The 27,411-nt window shown below is 36.0% G+C and overlaps 1 protein-coding gene across 3 annotated transcripts; it reads left to right on the plus strand.

The window, feature by feature from the left end:
• The first annotated feature begins 7,863 nt into the window (after positions 1-7,863).
• LOC141610898 (uncharacterized) lies at positions 7,864-26,880 on the plus strand. 3 transcript variants are annotated; one of them, XM_074429211.1, is made up of 28 exons: positions 7,864-7,973; positions 8,060-8,317; positions 9,082-9,141; positions 9,247-9,339; positions 10,914-11,142; positions 11,807-11,913; positions 12,593-12,655; positions 12,964-13,064; positions 13,352-13,446; positions 13,814-13,834; positions 14,305-14,400; positions 14,478-14,598; positions 14,733-14,942; positions 15,174-15,367; positions 15,848-16,116; positions 20,023-20,124; positions 21,095-21,271; positions 21,629-21,817; positions 22,148-22,389; positions 22,552-22,698; positions 22,817-23,033; positions 24,078-24,209; positions 24,308-24,439; positions 25,071-25,136; positions 25,212-25,391; positions 25,581-25,640; positions 26,248-26,338; positions 26,415-26,880. In XM_074429211.1, the coding sequence occupies exons 1-27, from the start codon at positions 7,968-7,970 to the stop codon at positions 26,320-26,322; spliced, it is 3,642 nt and encodes a 1,213-aa protein (XP_074285312.1). In that variant the 5' UTR covers positions 7,864-7,967; the 3' UTR covers positions 26,323-26,338; positions 26,415-26,880. The 3 variants fall into 3 exon arrangements, with proteins under 3 accessions (XP_074285312.1, XP_074285320.1, XP_074285302.1); XM_074429219.1 differs by having other exon boundaries at positions 26,423-26,880; XM_074429201.1 differs by having other exon boundaries at positions 26,248-26,880.
• The last annotated feature ends 531 nt before the right edge of the window (positions 26,881-27,411 follow it).

Consider the following 27,411-nt stretch of genomic DNA (forward strand, 5'->3'; position numbering starts at 1 on the left):
GACATGAAATACGCCCAAAGTAGCAAATACGGGAGGAAATAGAATGAAATAATCATATAAGTAAATAGAAATGTGTGCCAAACATGTGAATAAACGCATATAAAAGGCACTCATCAAACCTCCCCAAACCAAACCCTTGCTTGTCCCCAAGCAAGCAATAAACAAGATAGAAAACGGGACTAATGGAGCGGCATACAACTCAGAGCTAGCTATACAAAAGACTCGATAAATCAATTTAATGCAAATGTGACACCCTTGCTAAGAAAAAGAAATTCCAAAGCGATTAAGCACATAAATTTCAAGTGCAAACGAGTTGAACTAATGACCGAAAACTACCAAACCGTCGACCTTGCAAGACCATTTATGTCGGACTCTCACGAGTCGCTCATCTTTCATTAAAGCACAAGGTGAGTATACATTTTGTATGAGGGAAAGGAAAATAGTCACTCACCTAACTACGACCTACAAAAGCATGCATGCAATGTAACATGATAGATATCTCTAGTAACCGTACACATACACTCCAACCAAACGAGGTCCAAAACACATGCCGAGGACTTATATATGAATGTGAGGTGACGTAAGTGGGTAAGAAGGGGCAAAATGATTTGGATATGTGGAGGTAAAAGCCAAGCTAGCACCGAACACAACCAAAAGTAAGGATATTCCACTTCAAATCCAACATCAAAAATTAAGCATAATGCCAAGTGTGGCATAAACTCACTCACAATCTCAACATTACTCCTCAAATAATGAATATAATCAACATAGGAGTAAAAAGAATGTCACTTTTTTTTTTTTCTTTTTCAACTCCTTTTCTTTTCTTTCTTTTTTTTTCTTTTTTTCTTTCTTTGTCATATTTTTTTTTTCACAACTTTTTTTTCTCTCTTTCTTCACCTTCCTTCCAACACAAAAGCATTCTTCATAAAATGACCACAACAAGGCTTCCAAAACTTACCAACAAGACTAGCTTGACAAGGGTAGGCCATATAGGAATGTAGTTGAATAAGTTGGTCAAAACAAGGCAAAATTGGCTAATGTGAGGCTAATAGGGGTAAAGCATAAAGGAAGGGTCGCCTCTCCACATGTGTCACCGCCACAAACCCGAGTGTATGTACGCAAAAAGAGACAAATTTCATGCTTATGCAAATTGATGTTACATGCCATGTAAGGAGTACTACTCACATCCTAAATAAAACTGGTCATGAATGTCACCGATTTATTAAGCTCTAAACCTTAGAATTTGTAAGTAGTTTGCCAACATATAAGTCAAGTCTATTCGTTTGGTAGAAATTATCAATAACTCGTAGATTATGCAAATGAATTTCTCAAAATAGGGTGTCAAAAATGCAAGGCTTAAACGAGTTAGCAAGAGTATAAAAGCAATGTCATCATTGTTATATAGCCACTCCGACTCAACCTAAGACTTTACCTAAATGCAAACATATTTTTGTATTTTTCTGAAATTTTTCGATTTTTTTGGTTTTTTTTTTTTTTAAATAAATGCATGCAGAAATGCAAGAAATATGCATATGGATGCGACACAGACATATGTATACCCTCTCCAAACCAAATCACACAATGCCCTCATTGTGTTCAACAAACAACAATAGCATCAACATATAGGGGAAAGGGATATAAGAACAAGATGAATGAAAATGAAATAAAGCAGGTGAAAGCAAACTTACAGATTTATACAATACGGACCTCCCCAAACCAGCCAACAACAAGGGGAGGTCGTACAACCCGGGTTGCCTCCCGGTCAGCGCTGGTTTCAGATAGGTCCCGCACGAGCTTACTTAGCTTACCAAATAATTCCCAGCAAATGTGCATAATCAAAACAACTCAGAGCTCTCAAAAGTCGGTCGAAAATATGCGCATGTGCTACACAAAAGCATAAGTAGCACCAACATATAATAGGAGCATATAAAAACAAAGCTAAAAACTGTCTCAACTTGTTGACCTTTCTTTGACAACTCTAGTAATAATCCACCAAATTATTCCACCCATTAGCTAAGGGTGGAACATCAAAGCTCAAATCATAGGTCACAAAAGACAAACAATCAACTCCCACATCGACAACCGACATATTAGTATTTTTCATCACTAATTCATATGGGTCGGGAGGTCTACCTCTACTACTGTCAAAGGAAGGTGGAGAATTAGGGAGCACAGAAGCATATAAAATTGAAGACACACGAGTAGAAATAACCTGCTTAGACGGGTATTCTATATGAAATGGAGGAGTCAAGTGCAAAGTAGGAGAAGCTGGGTAGTCATCCTAAATGCAAAGGGAGATAAAGTCAATTGTGTCAACGGGGTCTCCCATGATAAGCTCATCTATTATATCGTCATATGTATCCCATTTGACCTCAAGACCATCCAATCACACATCCTCACTCTCCTCAATGCAGGACTCATCACAAAAGGGGTTCTTTAGGGAGTCCGTCAAGTCTTCCTCATGTGGCTCACTTTCTGTAAAATTATCATAGAGGGGTTCTAGATTACCCCCAAAGAAGGGGTTATCAATTGAGCATATGGTTTCCTTCTCAATGTTCCCGTCAATATCTTTTTCATTCTTTAAAACGGTTTCTATGGTCTCTCCAACGCCCTCATCCATGTCTGACTGAAGTGAGAAAGGGGGTTTAATGCTCTTAGTGGCAAACCAGTCAAAGAATTCCAAAACCTCGTTGACAGGTTTCCCACGGAAGTCTCCCCTGCCTATTGAGTTGAGGTATGCTCGTGTAGGGCCATTTATACCCTGGATAATAGACAAACAAATCTGGAGAGCAGACAAATTTCCACGATTGATTGTACTCAGCCATTCCTCGAACCTGTCTATATATGCACCAAAAGACTCATTCTCATCCTGCGGGAACCTGATAGTAACATAAGAACGGTCTCAAGGTACTAAAGTTCCCTGAGACAAAAGACAAACTAAAATTAAACAAATAGAAATACGCCGCCTCCCCGGCAACGACGCCAAAATTTGATGAGGCTGTCGCAACCTATCAAAAATAAACCAACTGGTCTCTAACTAATATAGCTAGGGAAGTCGGATCGTATCCACATGGAGGCTATTTGCAAATCTAAACGTCAATTCAGGTCTGTCTGAGTCACCAAATTGGGGGGTTTTGAATTGGGTTATAAACTAAAGCAATAAAATAAAAGGATTGGAAAGAGATATCTAATTGAGAAAAGTATAAAGGAAAGGCGCTAGGACATCGGTTCACCATGGATTATTACGGGTCAAAGATAGGGTCAAAGGTCAGTCTCAATACCGGTCTATAGGGCAGTGAAAAGGTCCTCTCGGTCCGCTATTCGCCCTAGAATGCTTCTAGCGGGCTCTCGCAACTTACTAGGGCACTCTAAAGTGTGTGACAGATCTAACCCTTTCCAGGCTTTCGATCTTAGGTCGGGGTTTACCAATTTAATTAATCAATTACGACGACTTAACCAATTAATCACAATTAAATGTCACAATTAACAACATAGACCAATTATATCGACTATCTAATTACCTAATTAATATCGTCTCAATCCATGGCTCCCCTAAATCCTAGCAAAAAGGGATTTAGCTACTCATAATGAAATTTGCAATAATAATTGAATAAAACGATAAAGGGAAAGAATTCATAATGAAATTAATTGAGAAATAATATAACATAAATTAAAACTAATAATAATAGCAAGAGAAATAGATGAGATTAACAAGGAAGAACAAAAGGGAAAAGAGGAATTAAAATTACCAATATGAATCCGAGTATAAGCAATGGAGAAAAAGGGAAAATAATTCTAGATCTAAAAGTTTACAGAGGAAAAGTGTCGTAATCCCAGTGTCTGCTTGCATAAAGTAAAGTGTAACCTAATTAAAAGATTACAAGAGCTTTTATACTAGGTCCAAATAAAAGAAATAAACCGAGCAAAAACATGTTGTCCGTCTAATTCGTCGACCGACCTAGGTGTAGTGTCGATCGACTGCCTGTATGGATGTCTATCGACAGAGCAGAGATGTCTATCGACAGAGCAGAGATGTCTATTGACAGAGCTTAAAGTTCTCCAAAAAACGATCTCCTGTGTCGATTGAGCATGTCTATCGACATATTGCACCCTGTCTATCGACAGAGGGGGGGGGGGGGGTAAGTCTATAGACATCATGTATAAAACTCCATTTCTTGTTCTCCTAAGCTCGTCTAAACTCTTCCAAGCTTCTATCTTGTTCCTTTACCGAACAGATTTGGCTTCTAAATGCACAAACGAGTCTCAAACCCGCAAGAGACATGAAATACGCCCAAAGTAGCAAATACGGGAGGAAATAAAATGAAATAATCATATAAGTAAATAGAAATGTGTGCCAAACATGTGAATAAACGCATATAAAAAGCACACATCAGATGAGGAGGAGTGGTACTGGTAAAAGAAAGTGATGACGTTTTTGTTAATTATTTTTTTTTCTTTTAGAATTTAATAATGTTTTATTAGTTTAGAATTTTTTTTTAAATCTGACCTTATGAGTAGGTAGCCGGTTACCTTAGACTATTATGGGAAGGTAGGTTGCATAGGATGGATTTAATTGGAATAATTGAAAGGATTGAGTGTTATTTGCAGGGCACCCATAGGATGGATTATTCCTATGAAATAACCCAATTAAATACATGTATAAATAAATCTAATTTCTAAAATTTTGAAACTAGCCGTGAATTTGCACGGTGTTAGATTAATACTCTCTTTATCCCAATTATTTGTTATCCTTTCTATTTTAATAATGAACTAGTTTTGAACCCGTGAAATTCACGGGTTGCTTAAAGTTATGTTCTTTACTTTTTACTTGAGTTAAATTTTACTCTTATTTTGCACAATTTTTTTTTGATCTTTCATTAAAATTTAGCAAAGAATAAAAAAGATAAATAATTGATTGAGACAGATAATAAGATATGTACTATTGTGAAAGCATAATTTACAAAATAAAATAATATACTTAAGTTTAAATTATTTTCCTGAAATACTCCATACATTTCTTGAAGCAAGAAACTAAACCATCGCAGAGTCGTTGCTTGGCGGGGAAGTTCCGTCTAAGATGAAAATTACTTAAAAGAGCATTATTCTAATATACTCTTCAAAGTTTCAGTTAGATTAGATAAAATGAGTTTTGTAGTTCTAGCCTTTTAGGCCCTTGGCTTGTAGTGGATATAAATGGTTTGCAATCTCATCCCCCTTTGCTAATTCAATTACGCCATTGTTATGCAATTACTTGTGTCGTTCACTTTGTATGATAAATGACTCATAAGTCATACCCTAATTCAATCTAGTCCAAACTTAGAAAATTTTAAAAGATGAGACAAATATATATATTTAAATTTGTTAGAAGAAGTCTTTCTTAGAATCATATCTTTCGCCAAAAAAAAAAACCATGTTATGTTATTATACGTAAACATACACTCAACAAAAAAAGTAGTTTAGGAAGATAAACAGAACAAATATAAGTGTTTTCTGAGACTCTTCGTCATGCGTATAAACAAAAGAAATGCGATAAATTATATACTCCGTAATTCCGTATAGTTATTCCCTACCTCTGTCTTGTCTTGTGCTCATTAATATTTGAATAATCCAGTCACTTGTCTCAAAATTGGGATATACATTCAACGAAAGTCTGAATGTAGTTCAATCTGTAAGTTGAGGTCTCTGCATCTCTTTCCCTGAAAGACCTCAATCACATATAATACCCTTACAATAATCAAATAGCAAGCTCAATTTATTTACATACTTAACTATTTAATTGTCTGCCTACTCTGAAATCAAAATCTTGACCTACAAATACAACACAAGCGAGCTTTATTATTTTATTACAAACTCCATCACTATAACAAACCAAAACACTTTTAGATCAGGGCTTTAAGATTCAAATTGCACAAAACAAAAATGTAACTAACCAGTCAAGCAAACATTCGGTAAGTCGACCACACCATGAGTCATGGTGTCTTGCATATTTTCGAGTTTCATCATGACCAGAATTCAAAAGACTCCAGTACGGTAGCTTTGATGTTTCGAATGGCATTGGGAGTTTATATACCGCCTACAACTGTAAATGCTAATAAACACCACTTTAGTAAATTTGACAGATAGGAATGAGAAAAATTTAACAAAAATATTACACCGTACAATATAAACTGAAAAAGAGCAGAGATCATACCTTCACTACTTTACCAACCTCATTTTTATCATTGAGTGTAATGTAGCTTTTATATTAGGTCAATTTACAATGGCAATCTCTTGGTTTTAATCATGCATTGACTCAAAAGAAGCTCAATGGTTGGAGAAACGGAAGGTATCAATAAATTTGCAGCGTCCCTTTATTAGATGGAATAGAAGAGTAATTAGATGAGTGCAAGAAAGATGGAAAGACAATCTAACGCATGACCTTTTATTCTCTTAGTTAATTAAAGTGGCAACATCAATAAATTACACGTTCTCAATTCTCAATCAAGCTGAATCACGTAGGATTAGGGTTGCCTAGATGATGTGTGAAACATTACATAGCAACGTGGCAGTAAAACATGTGTGCAAAACTGATGTCAACATTAACATAATGTGACATGGCATTAAATTGTTGTTTTAACTACCGTTTTAAATAGATTTTATAGATAGATAAATTAGACATTTAATTTGAAATATTTTTTCTTTTTACATTTTACTGTGGTAGTTTATTGATGCGGTCGTGTCATTCCATAGTCAAACGTGGTATTTCGTTAATTAAAGGTGGCATTTCAGGATCATACGTGGCTTTGTCTACGTGAACTTTATGAGTCATTTTAGTCTAAGCTTTTAATAGTATTTTATAGACTTGATGAATAATTTGATTTGCACGTATCCCACTTGTCATTTTTTTTTGGTCTAAACCATCCGGTAATTCGAACCACATTGGGCCGACTAATCCGGATTTCGGGGCGTGTCCAAGGATTACGGTATTTAAACCCCTCCCAATCGCAGTTGTAGGGGATCGATCCGCAGACCTCCGTACCAAGCGCAGCCCCATGCTACGACTGCGCCAACCAACGATTGGTACTTGTCATTTAATAATGTGTTTATATTTGTGCCAAACAATTGTCCGACACCGCGGTGGGAGTATTTTTTGGGTCGTACTTTTTCACATACGGATTTTACTCTTTCACATACGTCTTTTACAATTATACCCTTGTCATTTTTACTCTTTACCCAATTAATTTTTGCAACTCCTTTATGTTCACCTTTTCACTTCACCTCCCTCCGTCCAACCGTACTCCGATGAACCGTGTTCTGGCCGACCTGGGCGCCTCCTTTAACTGACTATTCTTGTTCGATCTCCCTGTGCACTACCTGTCCGGACCACTTCATTCCCTATGACGTCAACGTCAACCCCATTCTCGTCCTTCTCCAACAACACCTCTCGTAAGTCGTAACACAGAATTGTTAGTATTAGTAAGAGCAGCAACAAATCTTATGACAGTGCTTGATTTTTTGAATTCAGCGTATCCGATGTTCGATCATTCTTATCAAGTTGGATGAATCCAATGACTTACAGTAGAAGGTGTTAAACAATTCATAAACAAAAAATCGCCAGTCATGATATCTTCAAGTCACCCGTCTTATCAATTGATAATTATAAACCCTAATAATTTTAACAAAGCAAATTAATAATTACTATACAATAAAATTATTCACCAATTGAAGGATTATAATCCATTAGCCAAGCTTCTGAAACAATTAGATTCGATTTTAGGGAAAAAAATACATAAGAGTTAATTTGTTTAGGTTTAAGTAAAAGAGTATGATACGGAAAGTTAATGAAAAAGTGTGTGTAAAAGAGTAAAATTCGTATGTGAAAAAGTAATTCCGTATTTTTTAGTTAATTTACAAGTCCTTCCATTTTGGTGAGGAACCTTAACTTCTCCCTAAAACTCCATTGTTAAACAACAAAACAGCACTCAAAAATGGCGGTAAGTTTTCTTAAACTCAGATCTATCCCCAATTTCAACCCTAACCTATCTTCTACTAACAATTTCGCCTTTTCAATTTATTCCAGGATTCCTCCGGCAAGACGCTCATGGATCTCATCACGGCGGATCCCACGGCGGCACCACCGCCGTCTAAGTCGTCGTCGACATCAACTCCACCGCCGGCGACGCCTAATTATACGGTCGCATCGCCGTCGGCGGCGCTCGGAAAACCGATTGTCGATCGGAAATCGAAGAAGACTTCTCTTTTACAGATTCAGAGTGATACTATTTCTGCTGCTAAAGCTGTTCGTGCTAATATTATGCCTCAAAAGAACAAGAAACGAGTATGATCTTCGGATTTCGTTGTTCCATTTTTGTTTCAATGTTGATGTGTATTTGTTAGTGGTTTTAAAGTTTGTTATGTGGTTGCATTTGGGTGATCGACGATGTTTAGGTTGAAATGTCGAATACAATGTCGTATAGTTGCGTTTGGTGAAAAGCAAATTTAGGTGGTGGTGTGAGATTATGGTGTTCAATTGCAGTGGATCGTGAGTGGTATTTTGGTATGTAGTAGACATTGCTCAAGTAGAACTAAAACTTGTCAAATTTCGCACCATCTTTAGTCTTTGCTGTAATGAGGTTGGTTGAGGTGGAATTATACTGGCTGCGCTTTTTCTAGTGGTGATTAGCAATCAAGCTGTAATTTTTGATGTATACATTCAAGTCCCCCTAGCTCTCTATTTGGGGGTAGCCATCGTGGTACTGGCGGTAATGTTGTTGAAGTTGGTTGATGGATATGTAATTAATCCTGAATGCTACTCGAATACCTGATAGAATAGAAGTAGGACATTTCCATGTTTGTGATACATCTATGATTTTTTCTATGTGATTTATTGATGACTGGTATGAAATCGTGGGTAAGATAATAGGCGGAATCATTGAATGACATCTCAATTTATCATGTGAGGTGGACACACTGGATTTTTGGCCCCTAAATGCGTCTGTATTTGTATTCTTATCCGCCTGATGAAGTTGTCTACTAATGTGGTTCGTTGATGAAGTTGCCGAAGATTATCCGTGACTTTTTTTTGCATCTTGTGTTTCGCAGCCAGTGTCATATGCTCAACTCGCAAGAAGTATACACGAACTTGCAGCTACCTCGGACCAGGTATGACCGGAGTACACTCTCCCTCCTTATATCTGATAATTATGCTTGTTTTCTTTAGCTTATTTGCTGATTGTTATATTTCTGCATTTTGCCGTATTCTTGTAGAAAACTTCACAAAGGCAATTAGTGAATAATGTGTTCCCTAAGCTTGCTGTATACAACTCAGTTGATCCATCTTTGGCTCCTTCTCTTCTTATGGTAAGTTCTTCTTTGTGAGAGAACATTGTTCATAAGGAGGTTAGTAAGTTATTTAGTCAGTTGTAAGATAATTTTTCTTATACATTTGCTAATAAGTGGGAAAAATATGAAAGTATAAATCCGATCAATGAGCTGAAGATGTTTGTAAATCAATTAAATTTAGCATTGGAGAGAAATACAGAAGTTCAAATCCAAAAAGGATTTAGGGCCAGCTTACGCGAACCATCAAATGTAACCGTCATTGTGATGTGGTGAAACAAAGAAAAATTTAGGAAATTAAAGGCAAGGGAGTAGAAATTTAAATGCCATAACAACAACATTACCTAGTGTCTAAGGATTTCCACAAATGGTGGTAAGGAGGGTTAGATGTATGTAGCGTCAACCTTGTGCTAAAAAAAGAAAGAGTTTAATTCCCGATGAACCATGATGAAAATTGCATAAAATGACTCCAATTTCACAAAATAAAGAAGCGTAAGACATTTTGCTTTATTACATCTTAGTCCAAAACGAAAAGTTAGCGAGTCTTTGTTTCCATTGGAAATGCCACAACTTGAAAATATAAATATGGGATTTTCTCACTTTACCCCTCAACTCTGCCATTTCCTCACGTGTACTCCTTTTTTTTTTTTTTTTTTTTTTTTTTTTTTTTTTTTCTTTTTCTTTTGAAAAAACACCGACTAGCGATAATTCTTGGCTACTACTACAAAAATTGGTAATTTTGTTTTCATATTAAACGTCTTTATGAGATCTTCGTTTTGAAAACAATATATTGTTTTTGAGGTCTAGTCGGAAATTATAGCCACTCAAAGTTTTTTGACGAAATAAACTTTGACTGAGTAGAACTCGCGAGGTACAAGTTCCAAAAGGGATGATTTTTTTTTTTTTTAAATATTAACTGTCTATACTAGGGGGTCGTTTGGTTACCCACTAAATTACACAGGAACTTTAATTCATGTGAATTGCAAAATGGGTAGGTTGTTTGGTTACTCCAATTCACATGAATTGGAACTTTCCATGAATTCCAATTCCTTCATAAAGACCATAATGGAGGAAGTTGCTTACCTAGATCCCCCTAGGTAAGTGGAAATGCCTACATGTAACCAAACAACATTTTCTAATTCACATCAATTCTAAAATCATGTGATATGACACTTCCTAGGCATTGTAAGTTCCCGTATGTAACCAAACGACTCCTAGATCTTTGATTTGGAAAAAAAATATAGCGTTTTCTAAACTCGTAGCCAAGAGTTAAGGCTATAGTCTAAGTTTTTTGTTTTTTTTACCCAAAAAGGAGGGGTAAAAGTGAGTAAATGAAATAGCCGAGGGGTACAATCGAGAAAATCCAAATAATTATTCTCTCTATTTCTCATTATTTACTAATACAGAAAGTTCATATACAAAAAATTTTATTTATCGTAATGCAATAAAGTTCGACACCTTTCTCGATGCTGTCTTCTAAAATCCTAGAAAAGAAAGAAAATAAGAAGAGTAATATAACTTTGTTGAAATACATTTTGTAACAAGTTTTATGTGGAAAGCCAGTTGACATCTTTTTTTCATTTTGATTTGTGCAGCTTGATCAGCAGTGTGAAGACAGAAGTGTTCTACGTTACGTTTATTATTACTTGGCAAGGATTTTGTCAGATACTGGTTCACAAGGTCTAAGTACAGGTGGTGGAATACCAACCCCAAATTGGGATGCGTTAGCAGACATTGATGCTGGTGGTGGGGTTACTCGAGCTGATGTGGTTCCTAGAATAATCCACCAACTGAGTACCGAGTCTCTAAATGAGGATGTCGAATGTGAGTTATGCCTGTAAACTTGTTGTCATCAAATTGAATGTCTCATGTGGAAAATGGTCTTGACTAATTACCACGATTAGCAATTTAGCATCTCAGTACCAAAGATTTTTATTCCGTTTGGGCCCCTTTGCTGTGTTGCTAAAAGTTCCTCAATTTGGATGTGATTCGAGTTAAGTCTTAACTACTTTGAAGGATTAGTTTTGCGATCTCGTAGCACAAGAATCGATATTTTGCCCTGTTTGCTTGGTAGAATGTCATCAACGAAAAGCTCGGTGTAGAAGCTTGTGTATTTGTGCTTTCAGTAATCTTAGTGGTGAAGCCTTTTGGGCTTTCATTGAAAAAGAGACATGTGGCAAAAACATTCGTCAATAAGTTCTGATCCAACTTGTGAGTAAAGAATAACTCCTGCCTTTCTTCAGGGCTCATCAATACTGCCAGCTATCTTTAGGGTCCGTTAGTGTATCTAGCTTCATCAATGAGCTAAGGACAACTTAAACTTAACATAGAAGGAATTCATTAGTATGATATCAAATAAAGCTAGTGGCGTCTTTGTTATATAAGATACAACATCAACCAGGAGGTACTGTGCTAGCAGCTTGCTATAGTGACCCCCCCCCCCAAACGCATGTTTTGGCGTCTGACTTCATGTTTTTGTTTCTTGAAGTTCATGCGCGGAGAATACAAGCACTGAAGGCTCTTACTTATTCTCCTTCAAGCAACTCTGAAATTCTACTGAAAGTTTATGAAATTGTCTTTGGAATTCTTGACAAGGTTTGTTTTCTGGGAACTTCTGTTCTAGATTGGTCTTCAGAATGATTATCACTCTTTTCCTGTATGTAAGAAGCTAAGAATGAGCGTTCTACTTGTTGATTTATACCAGTTTAAGGGGCTGATAAGCTATGCCTGATTTTTTGTCTTGTTCGTGCTCCTTGTTTGTGGAACCTTTATTTTCAAGCGAATTATGAAAACTTCAGTAATCAGAAATTTCACCCACAATCAGAAAGGGCTCCAGAAGGCCCGAGCTTCTCACTCATTTCACGAAAAGTTTTGTGTGCCTCCTGTGGAGTACTTTCGTCTGGGTGATACTGATATGTGGTTAATGGCATGTTTCATTTTTTCTGACATTGTTGGACGAATATAAACAGTCATTTTGCATTACCATAAATTATATTTGAAATACTCTCATTAATATAGTGCGTGTTTATGGTGTCTAGTGTTGAGGCTGTGTATGATCACAGTCCATTAATAATTTAAAATGCATAATATCCTATTGGGTTTTTCAAACGATGCTTCAAGGCTGATGTCGAGTATTTGAACGCCTTTTATGCTCGTAGTCTTAGTTTAGCTGAGGGGTTTATATCCCTTTTGCCCCCCCCCTTCCGTCTTTTCTGGTTTGGTTCGTTAGTATTTGGGGACAATGGTATTACTTTTTATGTTTTTAATTTTACAGGTTGGTGATGGACCTAATAAACCCAAGAAAGGGATCTTTGGGACAAAAGGGGGTGATAAAGAGGTAATTCTGATCAATTTAGATAACTGCTGAGTTTAAACGGGCTCCTTCTTAAAACAGTTATGAAACTTGTGTTTTACTGTTTTGTTCTCAGTTAGGTTGAACAATCAATGACCTTGTCTAGTGTGTATTAGCATGGTGTGCTAGTGAGAGTTTCACCATTTACAGTTAATGTTTCTTTATTAGCTAGTGACGATTGTCCTGGGACTGGTACATGACATAATTGAATCAGGAGAAGCACTGTGGGTTGGAGGACCAAACTTGCATGCACATTTGTCAATCCTGAAGTTTTCTTTTTTATTAAATTGCAGTTCATCATCCGGAGTAATTTACAATATGCAGCGCTAAGTGCTTTAAGGAGACTACCTCTTGACCCTGGAAATCCTTCGTTCCTTCACCGTGCTGCACAGGGGTAAACTATGGTTCATAATTTCTTTTTTCTCATTACCGAATTTTATATTACTCAAAGTTCCACACAGTTAAGAAATTAAGAGGATGAAGATTGACCCCTTTTTCTTTTCCTAAAATCAAGTGTGATGAGGATGAAGTATTTAATATTAGGATGCTAATGTAATGCGTAATGTATACTAAGGTACTTCTTGCAATAAGCACATGCTTATCGTCTTTAAGTTATTTTTAGCTGCCATGATGCACGAGTGGGATATATCCGTTTAATGCAAAAAAGTGAATCATTTTTAGGATTTCATTTGCTGATCCTGTCGCCGTGAGGCACTCATTGGAGATACTCTCTGAGTTAGCTGCTAAAGACCCTTATCCTGTTGCAATGACGCTAGGTAAGAACATTATTTATAGTAACTCATTGGCAAAATGGTAGGAGTGGATGTGCATTATACTGGTACTTTTCCCTGTTACGTGGTTTTGATGATCAGCCATGCTGGTCATGTTGGATTCTCAATAGTATGCAATGTGTTTGATTTGATTAGACCAATATCTACTTTATGGTACAAATATCTGTCACACAAAATCTGTGGCTGCCTGGTTTCCCGAGCATTGTGCAGTTTTTATTTTTGATTCCAGGGAAACTTTTTAAGAATGGTTTGTCTGTGATTGACTGGAATCATCTGTTGCTTTTTATGTATCAAGCAAGTCTTTTGATCTTCTGTTTGTAAGCTGCCTAATCATTTAACTTTTATGATGCAGGAACGCAAATTTCCCCTGGAGGTATGTAATCTTAAATCGTTTTCTTTTTCCCCATCATTTGCCATCTATTTCTTGTGAGTAATGTAGGTTTTGCCTTTTTTGGCTTTCATGCCCTTTTGTGGGATGCAGAAGGTGAGCAACGTGAGAAATTGTCATGTTGTGCTCTCTATGCTGGTATGATATTTTGATAGTTGAGGGGAAATGTAACCATCCAGTATATAACAAAGAAAATGGTCTATGAAAACTTTGACATGGTAGATGAATGTGCTCCTGACCTGTTAATGGAGCTTCTGAAAAGATGGGTTTGTTAAAACAAAAATTTATGTGTGGTTTCAAGGTTTTTTGTTGACGAAGTGGGAATGGGGCTGAGGGTCGCTGGAGCTGGAGCTGGAGCTGATGTTTTTTTTTTAGAAAGAAGTCAAGATGTGTAATTTACATATAATGTCCGGACAGTTATTGTTGAATAAAAAAGGTTTTTTTTTGTTAACCAGGTGCACTGCATGATGTTCTTCATTTGCATGATGTCTTTGCTAGAGTTGCACTTGCAAAATTATGTCATACAATATCAAGAGCTCGAGCACTAGATGGTAAGTTTCTTAAACATCATATTATAAAACTCTCTTTGAGTTGGTGTGATCAATGATATTATTGTGAATATACGCAGAAAGGCCTGATATCAAAACACAGTTTAACTCTCTACTGTATCAACTCCTCTTGGATCCAAGTGAAAGAGTTTGTTTCGAGGCAATCTTATGCGTGTTAGGAAAATTTGACAACTCAGAGAGGTATATTTACATTGACATTCTCAAATCGTTTCTCAGTTTTCTTGTATGCTTCACATTGATATTGCTCTCCGAAAATCCTGTGTAACAAAGAGTTTTCCTGTCTTGTAATCTTGAACGAGTTGTATATTCTGCAGATCAGAAGAAAGAGCTGCTGGTTGGTATCGTCTGACTAGGGAGATTTTGAAACTCCCAGATGCTCCTTCTGTCTCATCAAAAGATGCTAAGAAAGATTCTAAGAAAGATGCCAACGATGAAGGCAAAGACGTGGCCCCTCCAAAGCCCACAAAAGACAAATCCAAAAAGATGAGGCGACCTCAGCCCCTTATTAAACTAGTGATGAGAAGGTCTGGGTTTATAATAATAATTTTCTCATTCCTTGCTTCTCTAATCTTTTGGTCTAATTATAAACCCCCTTTTTAGAGGACTTCCTTTTTGGATTCAAATAATTTTTTTTTTTTTTTTTTTTTTTTTTTTTTTTTTTTTTTTTTTTTTCATATAGCCTCAATATATGCATTTCTTTTCTGCGAGAGGCCTTCTGAATATGCTTTTGACCATGCTCAGCATCTTTGCTTCAGATTGGAGAGCGCATTTCGTAGTTTCTCAAGGCCCGTACTACATGCAGCTGCAAGGGTTGTGCAGGAGATGGGTAAAAGTCGAGCAGCAGCCTTTTTTCTGGGCTTACAGGATATTGATGAAGGAGAATATGTTAATACATTTTCAAATACAATGGATTATGAAGCAGATAGTACTGAAAACTCGCATCCTGAAGGTAAAGCTGCATAAAATTGATTGTAGTTTTTATACAATATTCTTCTATTACTATTCATGAAAGGGGCTTTCTTATTTTGAAAGACCAGTTTTACTTCTGTTACTTGTTTTGTAAAAACATCAAGCTCTCTGTCTTAGCCTTCCTGCTATTTAAGAATCAGGATGTTAGGATTGATCTACTTATGAGACCATCATATCCCAAGTAGTTGTGTTTTAGCTACTTGGAGTACCTTGTCTTCTGGCAACTTTTGAATATTCTTCTTATGGATAAAGTACTGACAAATCAGTATACCCTCGTATAACTTGGCTGTCAAATGTATTAACTATTAAGTTTAAACTCTTGTTACATATGCGGGATGATTGGGTCCATCACTCCATCCATCCTGCTTGCATACTTGCCATCAATTTCTATTTCGTTGCAATCAATTTGTACTTGGCTTACATTATGGGGTAAACTAATCTGGCTTTTCGTTACCCTTAGGTATCAGAACAAGCTCCGTGTCGAATGGAACTGCCCCGAGGGACACTATTGCAAGCTTACTAGCTTCTCTAATGGAAATTGTGCGGACAACAGTTGCTTGTGAATGTGTGTATGTTCGTGCTATGGTAGTGAAGGCATTGATCTGGATGCAAAGTCCCCATGAAACATTTGATGAACTGAAATCCATTATTGCATCAGAGCTATCAGATCCTGCATGGCCAGCGGCATTGTTGAATGATGTTCTTCTCACTCTACATGCTCGATTTAAGGTTACATATCTTACACTGCTAACTTGGTTAGATATGAGTATCCTCTGTATGGTTTGTATCCTTATGGTCAATCTACTATTGGTAGATCAAAGTATGTCGGGTGGTAACCCCCATCTGGTTACCGGTGTTTTTATATTAATTGCAGTGGCCTGATTCAGCCTACTGATTGCCACTCAGGTGGGATTTTACTATCAAGTTTCAACACCTTAAGGGAAGAAACACTATTTCTTGTTTGTGAGATAAGTGTAGCAGTAGGTGTGTAACAACAAAACTCACAGAGTGGTCCTAAGACCTTGATGCAACTTATTTAGAAATCTCACAAGCAAGTGCTAGGATGTAGGCTGGGGACACTTTGCTCCTTTTGGCAATTTTTTATCTTTTTTATTTGTTGCTTAGGGAATGTCAGGGGCCTTTGAGTGTGGAGAGGGTAAGGAATCTTGACCCCCATACCTTAAGGAAACCCCTCCCTGAGGCACTCTGATCCTAGGTTAGCAACAGTGTTATGATACATTGATACCGTCAACATGAGATTGAAAGATGAAAATGAAACGCCCAACCTCTTGGCTCATTGGCTGGGAGGTAAGAGCCCATATCAGTTAAGCGCCGATAAGCACATCTATGGCTATTTCTTGTTATATTATGTGGACTATCACTGTCTACAAGGCTCTTAGTCCCATAATCAGTTGACGTATTAGAGAACTGGGTGTCAGAAGTGAGTGGAAGCTTAGACCAACTTGTTGAAATTAGGCATGCCATTAGGTGAACTCATGAGACCCCTATAAACCAAATATCTCTTGCTTAATGACTGTCAGCAGGAAAGATGCATATCCTCAGTGAAAGCGTGAGGTTAAGGCGTTAAGCAATGACTTATTTACTTCTTTCATGCAGTAAGAATTGTCATTTGGGATAAGAGTTATTGTTGGCATTTGTATTAGGCCATATACTGGCAGAGCAAAGCAGTTCTTAAAATTTATCCCATGCCCAGCTCTCCCCCTTTACAAAACATGCATATTTTCTATTTATTTTCTTTGGAGTTGTTGTCGACTTTTCCATATTTCCAATGGAGCCAAAGACTCATTACTCTTTGGTTATGGATTATAATGGAATAAATCAAAATGGCACACTAAAGTGGCTGCTCTTCTTTCTTTTGTGAAGTAGCGGTCCTTCGATGCAGTTCTCGACGCAATTTCCATCTTGGGTCATTCGGAAACAGCCTCTTTGTGTTGCTAACACAAGGGTAAGGCTGCGTACATCCGACCCCCCTTACCCGGCAATTTGCGGGAGCCATTGAGGCACTGGGGTAATGTTGTTGTTGTTGTTATCGACTTGTCATCTTATTTACCACAAGCTCTTGTATGTGAAGCTCGTACAATAAATTTTTTGCAAGACCACTTTACTTAGAGATCAGTGACTCCTTATATATTTTTAGTAACCCTTTTAAACGGAGAACTAGTTTTTGGAGCCCGTGAAAATCACGGGATCATTAATAATTTATTGTTTTAATCAGCTTAAAGATTATGGACTATGAATGTTTATCTTCCAACAAATATTTAGGCGTTATTTTAAATTCTCTTTATTGATTGAATGAATTAGAGTGTTTAGACCGACAAAATAAAATCTCAAGGTGTTTAAGTAGACAAGTAGAGATATTGTGATAACACAAGAGTTGATAATCGTAGATAAAAATATGGCAATATATATATGTAGTATAAATGAGGAGGGAAGCCAAAAATTCATCATTTAAGAAAAAAGTGATATGCTAAATTAGTAGAATGTATTAATTATTAATAGGTATAAAGATGAGAGGAAATTAAAAAGTTTATTACATTTACATTCTTTTGCCACATTAAAATTTGTCATTTTAGGTACCATTTAATTAAATTGTATAGATTTATTTATAGATGAGTGAATGAAATCAATGCCATGTAACTATAAATTGATAATCCACGTCACATTAAAATTTCCATGTTACATTTAATTAAATTTGTCATTTTAAGTACCTTTTTTTTTAGATTGTATAGATTATAGATGGGGTTTTAGGGTCGCCGCATGAAACTTCATAGTGAAAAGAGTTGCATATTCAACTAATAAAAAGTTGCTTAAGGTAATATTTTTAAATTATGTGAGTATGTATCATCCTCCTGCAATTTGAAAACACATAATAAGAAAAAGATTCTAATTAATTCAATATACAATAAATAAAAAAAGTAAAAAAAATATTCTAGTTATCTATGTAAACTTTACATACCAATTTTTGGAATAAAATGAAAATTTTGATTGTTATATAATGGTGAGGGGAAAGCAAAAAGTTCATCATTAAATAAAAGTAATAAAGTTAAATAAATAGGTAAATTGATGACTAAAGTTATGAGAGGGAGATAAAAAGTTTGAATCAATTTTTTTTAATTTATTTTGTATGTTTGAGTATTTGAGACTTTATATTTTTTAAATTTTTTTACTAATAAGCATGTGACACATGATAATAAAAAATGAATTTTTTTCATGACACATGACTTAGTGAGATGACTTAGTGAAATATTTAGTCTTGCCTTTTTATAATATTGTACTTTACATACCAATTTTTTGAATAACATGAAAATTATGATTATTGTTATATAATGGTGAGGGGAAAGCAAAAAGATCATCATTAAAAATATAATAAAGTTAAATAAATAGGGTAAATTGGTAACCAAAGTTATGTGAGGGAGATAAAAGGTTTGCATCATTTTTTTTTTTTTTTTTAAAATATCAATGAGGTGAAATATAAGGTTTTGTTTGTCATGTTGAACTCAAAGCTGGTAAAAATAGAAACTATACATATATGAAAATTAAAGGGTTAAACAAATAAAAAAAATGGAAAAATAAAACAATAGGCGAAAGTAGTAACTTACAACATAACAATAAAGCGTTCACATGAAGAAGATCATGACATTGAATCATATAAAACACAACAAAATAAAGAGGTTAGACTTAATTTACTAATAGAAATGTTAAAAAACACCATAAAAAAAAATCAATACCAAGATATACACAAAAGATATGTAATTTCACTTAAAGAGATGAAGTATATATATATTAAAAAAATGCTATAACATTCATTAAAATTAAGAATTCAAGAGTAAGATGAAAAGTTGAAATTAGGTTACGAACTTACAATGAATGGGAGAAGAGGAAAAACAAAAGTGGAGTAAATGCATAATAAAACATCTTGAATGTATTATTATTATTATTAGAACTTAATTAGACATGAAATATTATAGCAAATTAGGAGGTTTTTGAGAGTTGTCACATGGCAATTAAATACTACTCAAGTTAGTCTTTTAATGGTATTTTTTTTTAAAGAAGGAAAAAAGAGTGGAGTGGATTAAAAAATAATTTATTGCTAGGTGGCTTTTAGTCGATGTCGACGTGACATTTATAATCCTAGGTGGCTTTTAGTCGATGTCTACGTGACATTTAATACGTGTTTCAAGTAGCCTTTTAATAAGATTTTATAGATAGATTAGAGTAACACGCGGATTAAGATGTGGCATTGCAAATGCATACGTGACTTTTCCTTATCCTACGTGGCATTGTCTGCGTGACCTTTTGAAGCTAGCCTTTTAATAAGATTTTATAGATTACCCTTGTAGCTAGTAATCATTTTCATAGTGTTAGTGACCATTTTGTCATTGGCAGATATATTTTTGTATCTAGTGAACCATTCTATATCATTAGTAACCATTTTACGACATTAATGACTATTTAATATTCAATTGTGAAATGGTCTCACAATAACGTGTCTATAAGACTTGCAAGAGACAAAGGCTTAATTTAATGTGCTGTACTTTTTTCATTATCTATTGGGATAAGAGTATGGATTACTTCCTAAGGTGGCCGTATTTCATGATTTTCATCTGACTGCAGGCAACCCCTGATATGGCCGTGACTCTACTTGAAATTGCTCGTATATTTGCCACTAAAGTTCCTGGAAAGATAGATGCCGATGTACTGCAACTGCTGTGGAAAGTAAGTGTGAAATTTATCTGAATTTCCCACTTCTTTCAATTCTTATGTAATGAAACTCTGTACAGTGTACCTTTTTCTGTTTCATGTAAGTTTGCATTTGGTTTACCTTTTCTAATGGTGATGTAAGAATTAAGATGATGAAATTGCACCAACCCTGACAAATTGCATGGATTTGTCGTGAAGGGATGGATGCAGGAGGAGTTAGAAAATGAATTGGCATGTGTGCCCCTCTTTGACACAACTTAAAGGCTGCTATACCCTTCAGAAGACTTTATATTATCAATATGCAACATAGTGCAATTGTTTATGGCAGATCACGTTGTTGATCCCCTTTTTCAGGACGAAACACTAGCAACAGATAAATCTTGTGCTTAGTTTACACCTGACCAAAGTGTTCCAAAGTTATTTGAGTTTGGTCAACTCGATTTTGGCTTGAGCAAGACTTGAAAAATAAAGTTTGAAAAACATGTTACTTGGTGAGGCTCCCGTGTGAACCATTCGTTATGGGCAGATATCTCTTTTGTTTTCTGTTGTGAATAACTTGTGATGGTTTCACACTGATTGTGTGATTCTCTGTTGCACGATGAGTTTGTTACTTGCTGATTGCTAGAAAGGGCATACTAATCTGTGGTTTTGACACAGATTACTATATCCAGTCTACTTTACCTTGTTCTGATTCTTCATTGATGTTCAACGTATTTAGAAAAATTATTATTGCATTGTCAGTTGTTTGTTTTGATGTGTGTTTGTGGGTTTAGCACATCTCTCCTCGCCACAATTGATTAGATGACATTTTGTTTGGACATTTCTTGTGTCATTCTTAAAATATTGAGTTGTTTCTCACTGGTGTGGACCCCCCCTCTCTTTTTTGTGTCCTTGTGTGTCCATATTATGTGTAGAGTAGTTATTGTGAATTTTGTAATAATTTAGCTCATAACCTCCCGGAATAATTTTCCTGTCATTGTTGCAGACATGCCTTGTTGGGGCAGGTCCTGATGGCAAACATACTGCTTTGGAAGCAGTGACTATAGTTCTTGATCTACCGCCTCCACAACCAGGATCAATGGCGGGAATTACTTCTGTGGATAGAGTTTCAGCTTCTGATCCAAAGTCGGCCTTGGCATTACAAAGACTAGTTCAAGCAGCGGTAAATATATATATTCTTTCCATCCCGTTTGTATTGTCCCCATTTGAGTTTTGGTGGTCGATAAAGGTCGACTTTGGCCTATATTTTCTCATAATATGCAATAAATATTGCCCCCTATAAAAGGTGATAATATGAAAATTGGTTTTTGAAATATCAAAAGTGACAAATTTTACATTGTAATGATTGTTGTATCTTAACATGTATTTTGAGAAGTTAATGGAAAATTGACATTGGTTGACCATACGGAAAAAGTGGGATGAAGCCTGAAGGGAGTATCTAGTATCAAGTGTCTTGTTTTTTTTCTTTTCCTTTTAAGTATCATGTTGGATTTTATTCTGTTATTATGTCTCTCTGTAGGTGTGGTTTCTTGGGGAAAACGCAAACTATGCTGCATCTGAATATGCGTGGGAATCTGCTACTCCACCAGGCACTGCATTGATGATGTTAGATGCTGATAAGATGGTTGCTGCGGCCAGTTCTCGCAATCCTACTTTAGCTACTGCATTGACTCGACTTCAGAGGTGTGCCTTTAATGGCAGTTGGGAGGTATGTTCCACCTAAATATTTCAAATAGTCAGTTCGTTCGAGTTATGTTCAGATACTTTTTATATATTTTCAATTCTGTGATTTGAAGGAACCCAGCATTCATGTTCATTTATTCTTGAATTTTTTTTTTTTTTTTAATTTAAATTTTTTAATTTTTTTAATGAAAAAGCATAGAAAATGGTTTTCCTTCCCGGGAGAAGGTAGATGTTGTGCTTCGATTATACTATTATTTCTTAAATAAATCTCTATTTTGAGGTTTTCATTTATTTTACAAGACTAGAAGGTACTTCAAAATTTATAATGTTCTCACTTTTCTCCTTCCCTCTATAGGTACGTATAATTGCCGCACAGGCTTTGACAACATTGGCGATCAGATCTGGCGAGCCTTACAGGCTCCAGATCTATGAGTTCTTAAACGCTTTAGCACAGGGAGGAGTGCAGGCTAAGTTTTCTGATTTGCATGTTAGCAATGGTGAAGATCAAGGTGCAAGTGGTACTGGACTCGGATCCTTATTAAGTCCGATGATTCAGGTACTAGATGAAATGTATAGAGCGCAAGATGAACTGATCAGGTGAGAATCAGAGTGGCATTCTATTAAAATGTAAAAGTAAAATGAATTCAGTATTTGTTTGAAGAAACTATCAATTAGTGGCTGTGTTTTTTCTCACCCCTTTTCCCTTTATGTTTTCTGTTCAGAATATATAGTTTATCAAGTAGCTATCTGTCTTTACAGGGACATAAGGACCCATGACAATGCAAACAAGGAATGGACTGATGATGAACTCAAGAAACTGTACGAGACTCATGAGAGACTGGTCGATCTTGTCTCACTGTTTTGTTATGTTCCTAGAGCAAAGTATCTTCCTCTGGGACCAACAAGGTATGATATTATGGATTAATCAGTCTTCCTCTGGGACTAGTCTTGTATAGCTGCTTAGAGGTTACCCTCTATTATCCAGGTCTTTTCATTTGTTGTTCTTGTTCAAACTCTGTGACAGTGCAAAACTTATTGAAATCTATCGCAACCGGCATAATATAAGTGCATCACTTGGTTTGAGCGATCCAGCTGTAGCAACTGGGATTTCAGACCTTATTTATGAGTCAAAAGAGACACCTACTGAAACTGATGGGCTTGATGATGACCTTGTCAATGCGTGGGCAACTAACCTTGGCGATGATGGCTTGCTGGGGAAAGATGCACCTGCAATGAATAGGGTATGTGCTTTCATTTGTTTTAATTCCTTTAATTATGATAAAAAGATTCAAGTGTTGGAAACATTTAGAAGGATAACACTAAAAAAGGGTTTATATCTATTTGTCATTTGTTACTCTGTCCATATCCTTTCGCTCTGCATTTTTAAACTTTGTCCCGTGCTTTCATGTTGATCCTTGTAAGGTAGCACGGTGTGGATTGTGGACATTAAGGAAGAAGGGTTGGGTTGTTGATTTGGTCTAGATGGTCACTTTAACGTATAGTGGTTCACTTGGAAAAGTAAATCTTCAGAGTTATTTTTTGTCATTGCTTGCGTTCATTCAGTTTTTATTTCTTTTGTTCTTGGAAAAATATATAGCATTTTGATTCGTTTGCATTGTAAGTTTTGCAAAATTATCGTTATACTTGTATTGATACCTAGTAGGTATTTTCTGCGGTTCTTTCTTCACTTTGTCAGCTTCAATGTTATCCAAAGGAAAGGTTTCTTAAGCTTCCTAATCCCCAGATGTTAGTAGGAACCTCTTTAGAGGCACTGGGATGATGGTATAGGTAATGATAATGAAGAAACATTATATAGCTGGTACAACCATACAAATGCTTTGCTCTTAGACTAACCACTTTTCATGCCTTCATTTTGTAGGTAAATTATAGTTAAAAAAAGTGTCCACGGTTTTGGCCTTGTTCAAATATGATTTTTTAGATAAAATAATAAAAAAATCATATAGCTGGTTCAAAGGATGATTCATGTCAGCCGACCCCAAATCATTTTGGGATTAAGGCTCTGATGTTGTTGTATAGCTGGTTCAAGCTCAGTTTTTGTTTGCTACTGTGTCGATTCTTCGTTGCATATTTGATTTTCTTGTGGTAAAACATAGTCGTAAACTTTTAATGCTTCCTGAACTGTTCTTTTTTTACTTTCTTTTTCTCTCTCTCTCTTTTTTTTTTTTTTTGGTTTCTATTTATTGGCATTATCAAGTGGCTGTTCCATACTCGATTCACTTTGATGATCATACCTTCTTTTAAAAAATGCACACTGTTTATGCTAGGTTAATGAATTTCTGGCTGGCATGGGAACTGATGCTCCTGATGTCGACGAGGAGAATATATTTGCTAGACCTTCAGTGGGTTATGATGATAATATATGGGCAAATAAACTTTTGGAGCCCACAGAACTGGAGGTAGTATCTGAACATTTTTTTGAGTCCGCATAATCTCTTTCTAGTATTTTCAGAGGTTGTAAATACAACTTTATTTGTTCGACAATTTTATTTTCCAGGAAGACGATGTGAGATCATCTGGATCTTCTTCCCCAGATTCTGTTGGAACCTCCATATCGTCACATTTCGGAGGAATGAACTATCCATCATTATTCAGTTCAAAACCATCATACGGGGCTTCACAATCATCGGTATGGTAACTGCCGCTTAAATTTGCTGCCCTTTAAAACGTGAAACTTTTTTTCATTTTTATTCCACTATTTGGAAGCTATTTATTTTGGAAATATGTCAGACAGATACATACCTTTGTTATTACTCGTATTATATATAGGAAGACAAGTTTAATAGAGTTGGGTTGGGTCTTTTTGGAAAGAAAAAAAATTAGGGAAAAGAACCTAGCAAATACCCAAATACCTAATTTGGGCTAATTACCCAAATATTGCCTCAATTTGTGAAAATCAAACAGTGCTTCTGAAGAAAAATTTAACTTCAAATACGAGGGTCGGATGTATGCAACCTTATCGCTTACTGATTGCGAAGGTTATTTCTGATAAACTCTTGGGCGAAAATGTGATGATGCTACTTCATTAAAAAAGAAGCGCACCTGGTTTTGAAAGCCATTCCAAAAATGAAGGAATTTAGAATAGTGAATTTTTGGCTCCATGAAAATTTGATTTTGATGAGAATCTTCGAGATGTACTTAGCTAGTTAGCTTTGACCCAAAAAAAATATTACAAATGACTTCTTTCATTTTGTTGTGTCAATCTATGCTCTTGTGCTATATGGAGTGGCAGTAGTAATAGCAACAATTATTTGCTGCAGGAGAAAGCTTCTAGCAAAACTTCCATGGGCGGTAGCTCATCCTTCTATGAGGGTTATGCCTCTCCGGTCAGTCATTCTTGCTGATTCTCCTTCATGATTTTTTCACTTTTTTAAATCTTCTGATTCTTTTAGCATTTTCAGATTAGAGAAGAACCCCCGCCATACGAATCACATGCTTTTGAAGGAGATGACTCATTCGTGAATCCGCTTGCTGGCCCTGGTTCACGTAGTTTTGGATCCCAGGAGGATGACCGAGTTTCTTCTGGTAATCCTCGACCTGGAACGGCATTGTACGATTTCACAGCTGGTGGGGATGATGAGGTAAATTTAGTGATGTAACCCTTTCGTACTTACTGCTGTGTCTAATGTTTAATATGGTGAAAGATATTTTCTTTTGCCTAGGTTAATTTACGTTTTTCAGTTTCACCTGTACACTGTCCAGACATGCCACTTCATTGGTTTGTCCTGTGTTTAATGTACTTGTCTGATTCTAGTCTCCTGTTCTTGCAGTTAAATTTGTCAGCTGGTGAGGATGTTCAGATAGAGTATGAAGTAGACGGGTGGTTCTATGTAAGTAATGTTGTAATAGTAATGCTTTTGTGTAGCCAAATTTTTTGGTTTACTAATTGTAGCCCTGTAGGAAGAATAGTGTGATGCATAGTGTAAATTCTTTTAATAGTGCACCTTTCTATCTCTTTCCTGCCTTTTCCCTACTTTACTTTCTTCGATATTGATTTGAATGGGTATTAGGGTGTGGTTTACATTGACTGGGTAGGGATTCCACGGTTCTGCTGTGTGAAATGGGATAACTACTACTTTCTCGTTAATGTCCGCATTGGATCAAGAAATGATTTCCCCTTATATTAAAATGTTTATCGCTCACTGTAACAAAGCTGTCACTCAGTTGATACAGTAACTACAGTGTATGATAAACATTTTTAATATCAATATCTGAGGTTATTCATTTTCATCTCGGTATTAATACCTACGTTGAGTTACTCCCTATTTTTTAATCTGGATTACGATAGGATAAAGCAAATTGACTTGCTAAACTGACGACAATTCTATTTTGAAGTAGCTGTTATTCATTTGATACGACACTTGATGCAATTTTTTGCTACAGGGCATTGCACATTGCTCTTTGTGCTTAGTCTGACTCTCTTTTTAAAACATGTAGGTTAAGAAAAAGCGTCCCGGTAGAGATGGAAAGATGGCTGGCCTAGTACCGGTGCTGTATGTCACTCAGTCTTGATCACTGTATTTTCCGGGTACATTCTATACACCTTCCTTGCAATTTCACACGACATCCGCGGAAAGCTGTTGCTGACATTATAGTTGATGAAGAAAAACAGCTCACGGAAGAAATGACGAGTTGTACTTACGCTATACGGAGATCCAATTCTTTTGACTGGTGAATCACGTTGATAGGAGTATACAGGTTTGATACTAGCCACCAACTTGTGCCTTTTATTTTAGCTTGTGATCTTGCGAATCTCCGGCTCACAATGGGACCTTGTAATCAAAAGCTAGTGTGACGGTCACGTATATACACATTGTAAACAAAGCAGAAGAGGTAATTCTAGTAGAGTTCAGTTGTAATATTTCCTATTACCTCAACGATAGTATTCATTGTTTGCCATGATGCAATTTGTATGCATCATATTTTTTTTTTTTTTTTTTTTTTAATTTTATAGATTCATAGTAGTAATTGGTTTGGCTGAGTTAAAAACGTGTTAGAAGAAGTCCGTGCGAGTCTTTGAACGACGTTTGACAACGATTTATCAATTCATGACCATTGTTTGATGTGTTACCTTGCTTCCCTCTTTTAAGTAAGTCAATTTTGTGCATGATAAAATAAAGAAAAATAGGTCACTAAATAATAATTTGTTCTTCCTACGGAGTATATTATTTATCAAGGGATGGTTTCCTGATTCATTTCTAGATTTATTTTTTATTATGTCGTTCAAAACTAATTGTTTTACAGAAATTTTCCATGTACCCCCGTGGTTTGTCACTTTGTCCATGGTATCTTTCTTTGTAAGAATGTGTCAATAGAACCCTTGAGTTTCTCTTTTTATGCTCGGCGGATGGCGTGTCCTTGTTGGATAATGGACGTTAAATTAGAGTACAAGAGCCTGATCAATGGATAACTAATTTTGGCCCGAAATTTTGATTCCGGAACAACGTTTTAAAGAAGTTAGAGATTGCATAAAATACCCCTGAGCTTCGTATTATTGCACCACATAATGTGCAATAAAATACGGAAGTATGTATTCATATTACTAATACATCTTTGTATGTCTCATATATAAATAACAATGTGGAAACTTTTCGAGATTCA

Source organism: Silene latifolia, chromosome 1 (genome assembly GCF_048544455.1).
Source record: "Silene latifolia isolate original U9 population chromosome 1, ASM4854445v1, whole genome shotgun sequence".
NCBI lineage: Eukaryota > Viridiplantae > Streptophyta > Magnoliopsida > Caryophyllales > Caryophyllaceae > Silene > Silene latifolia.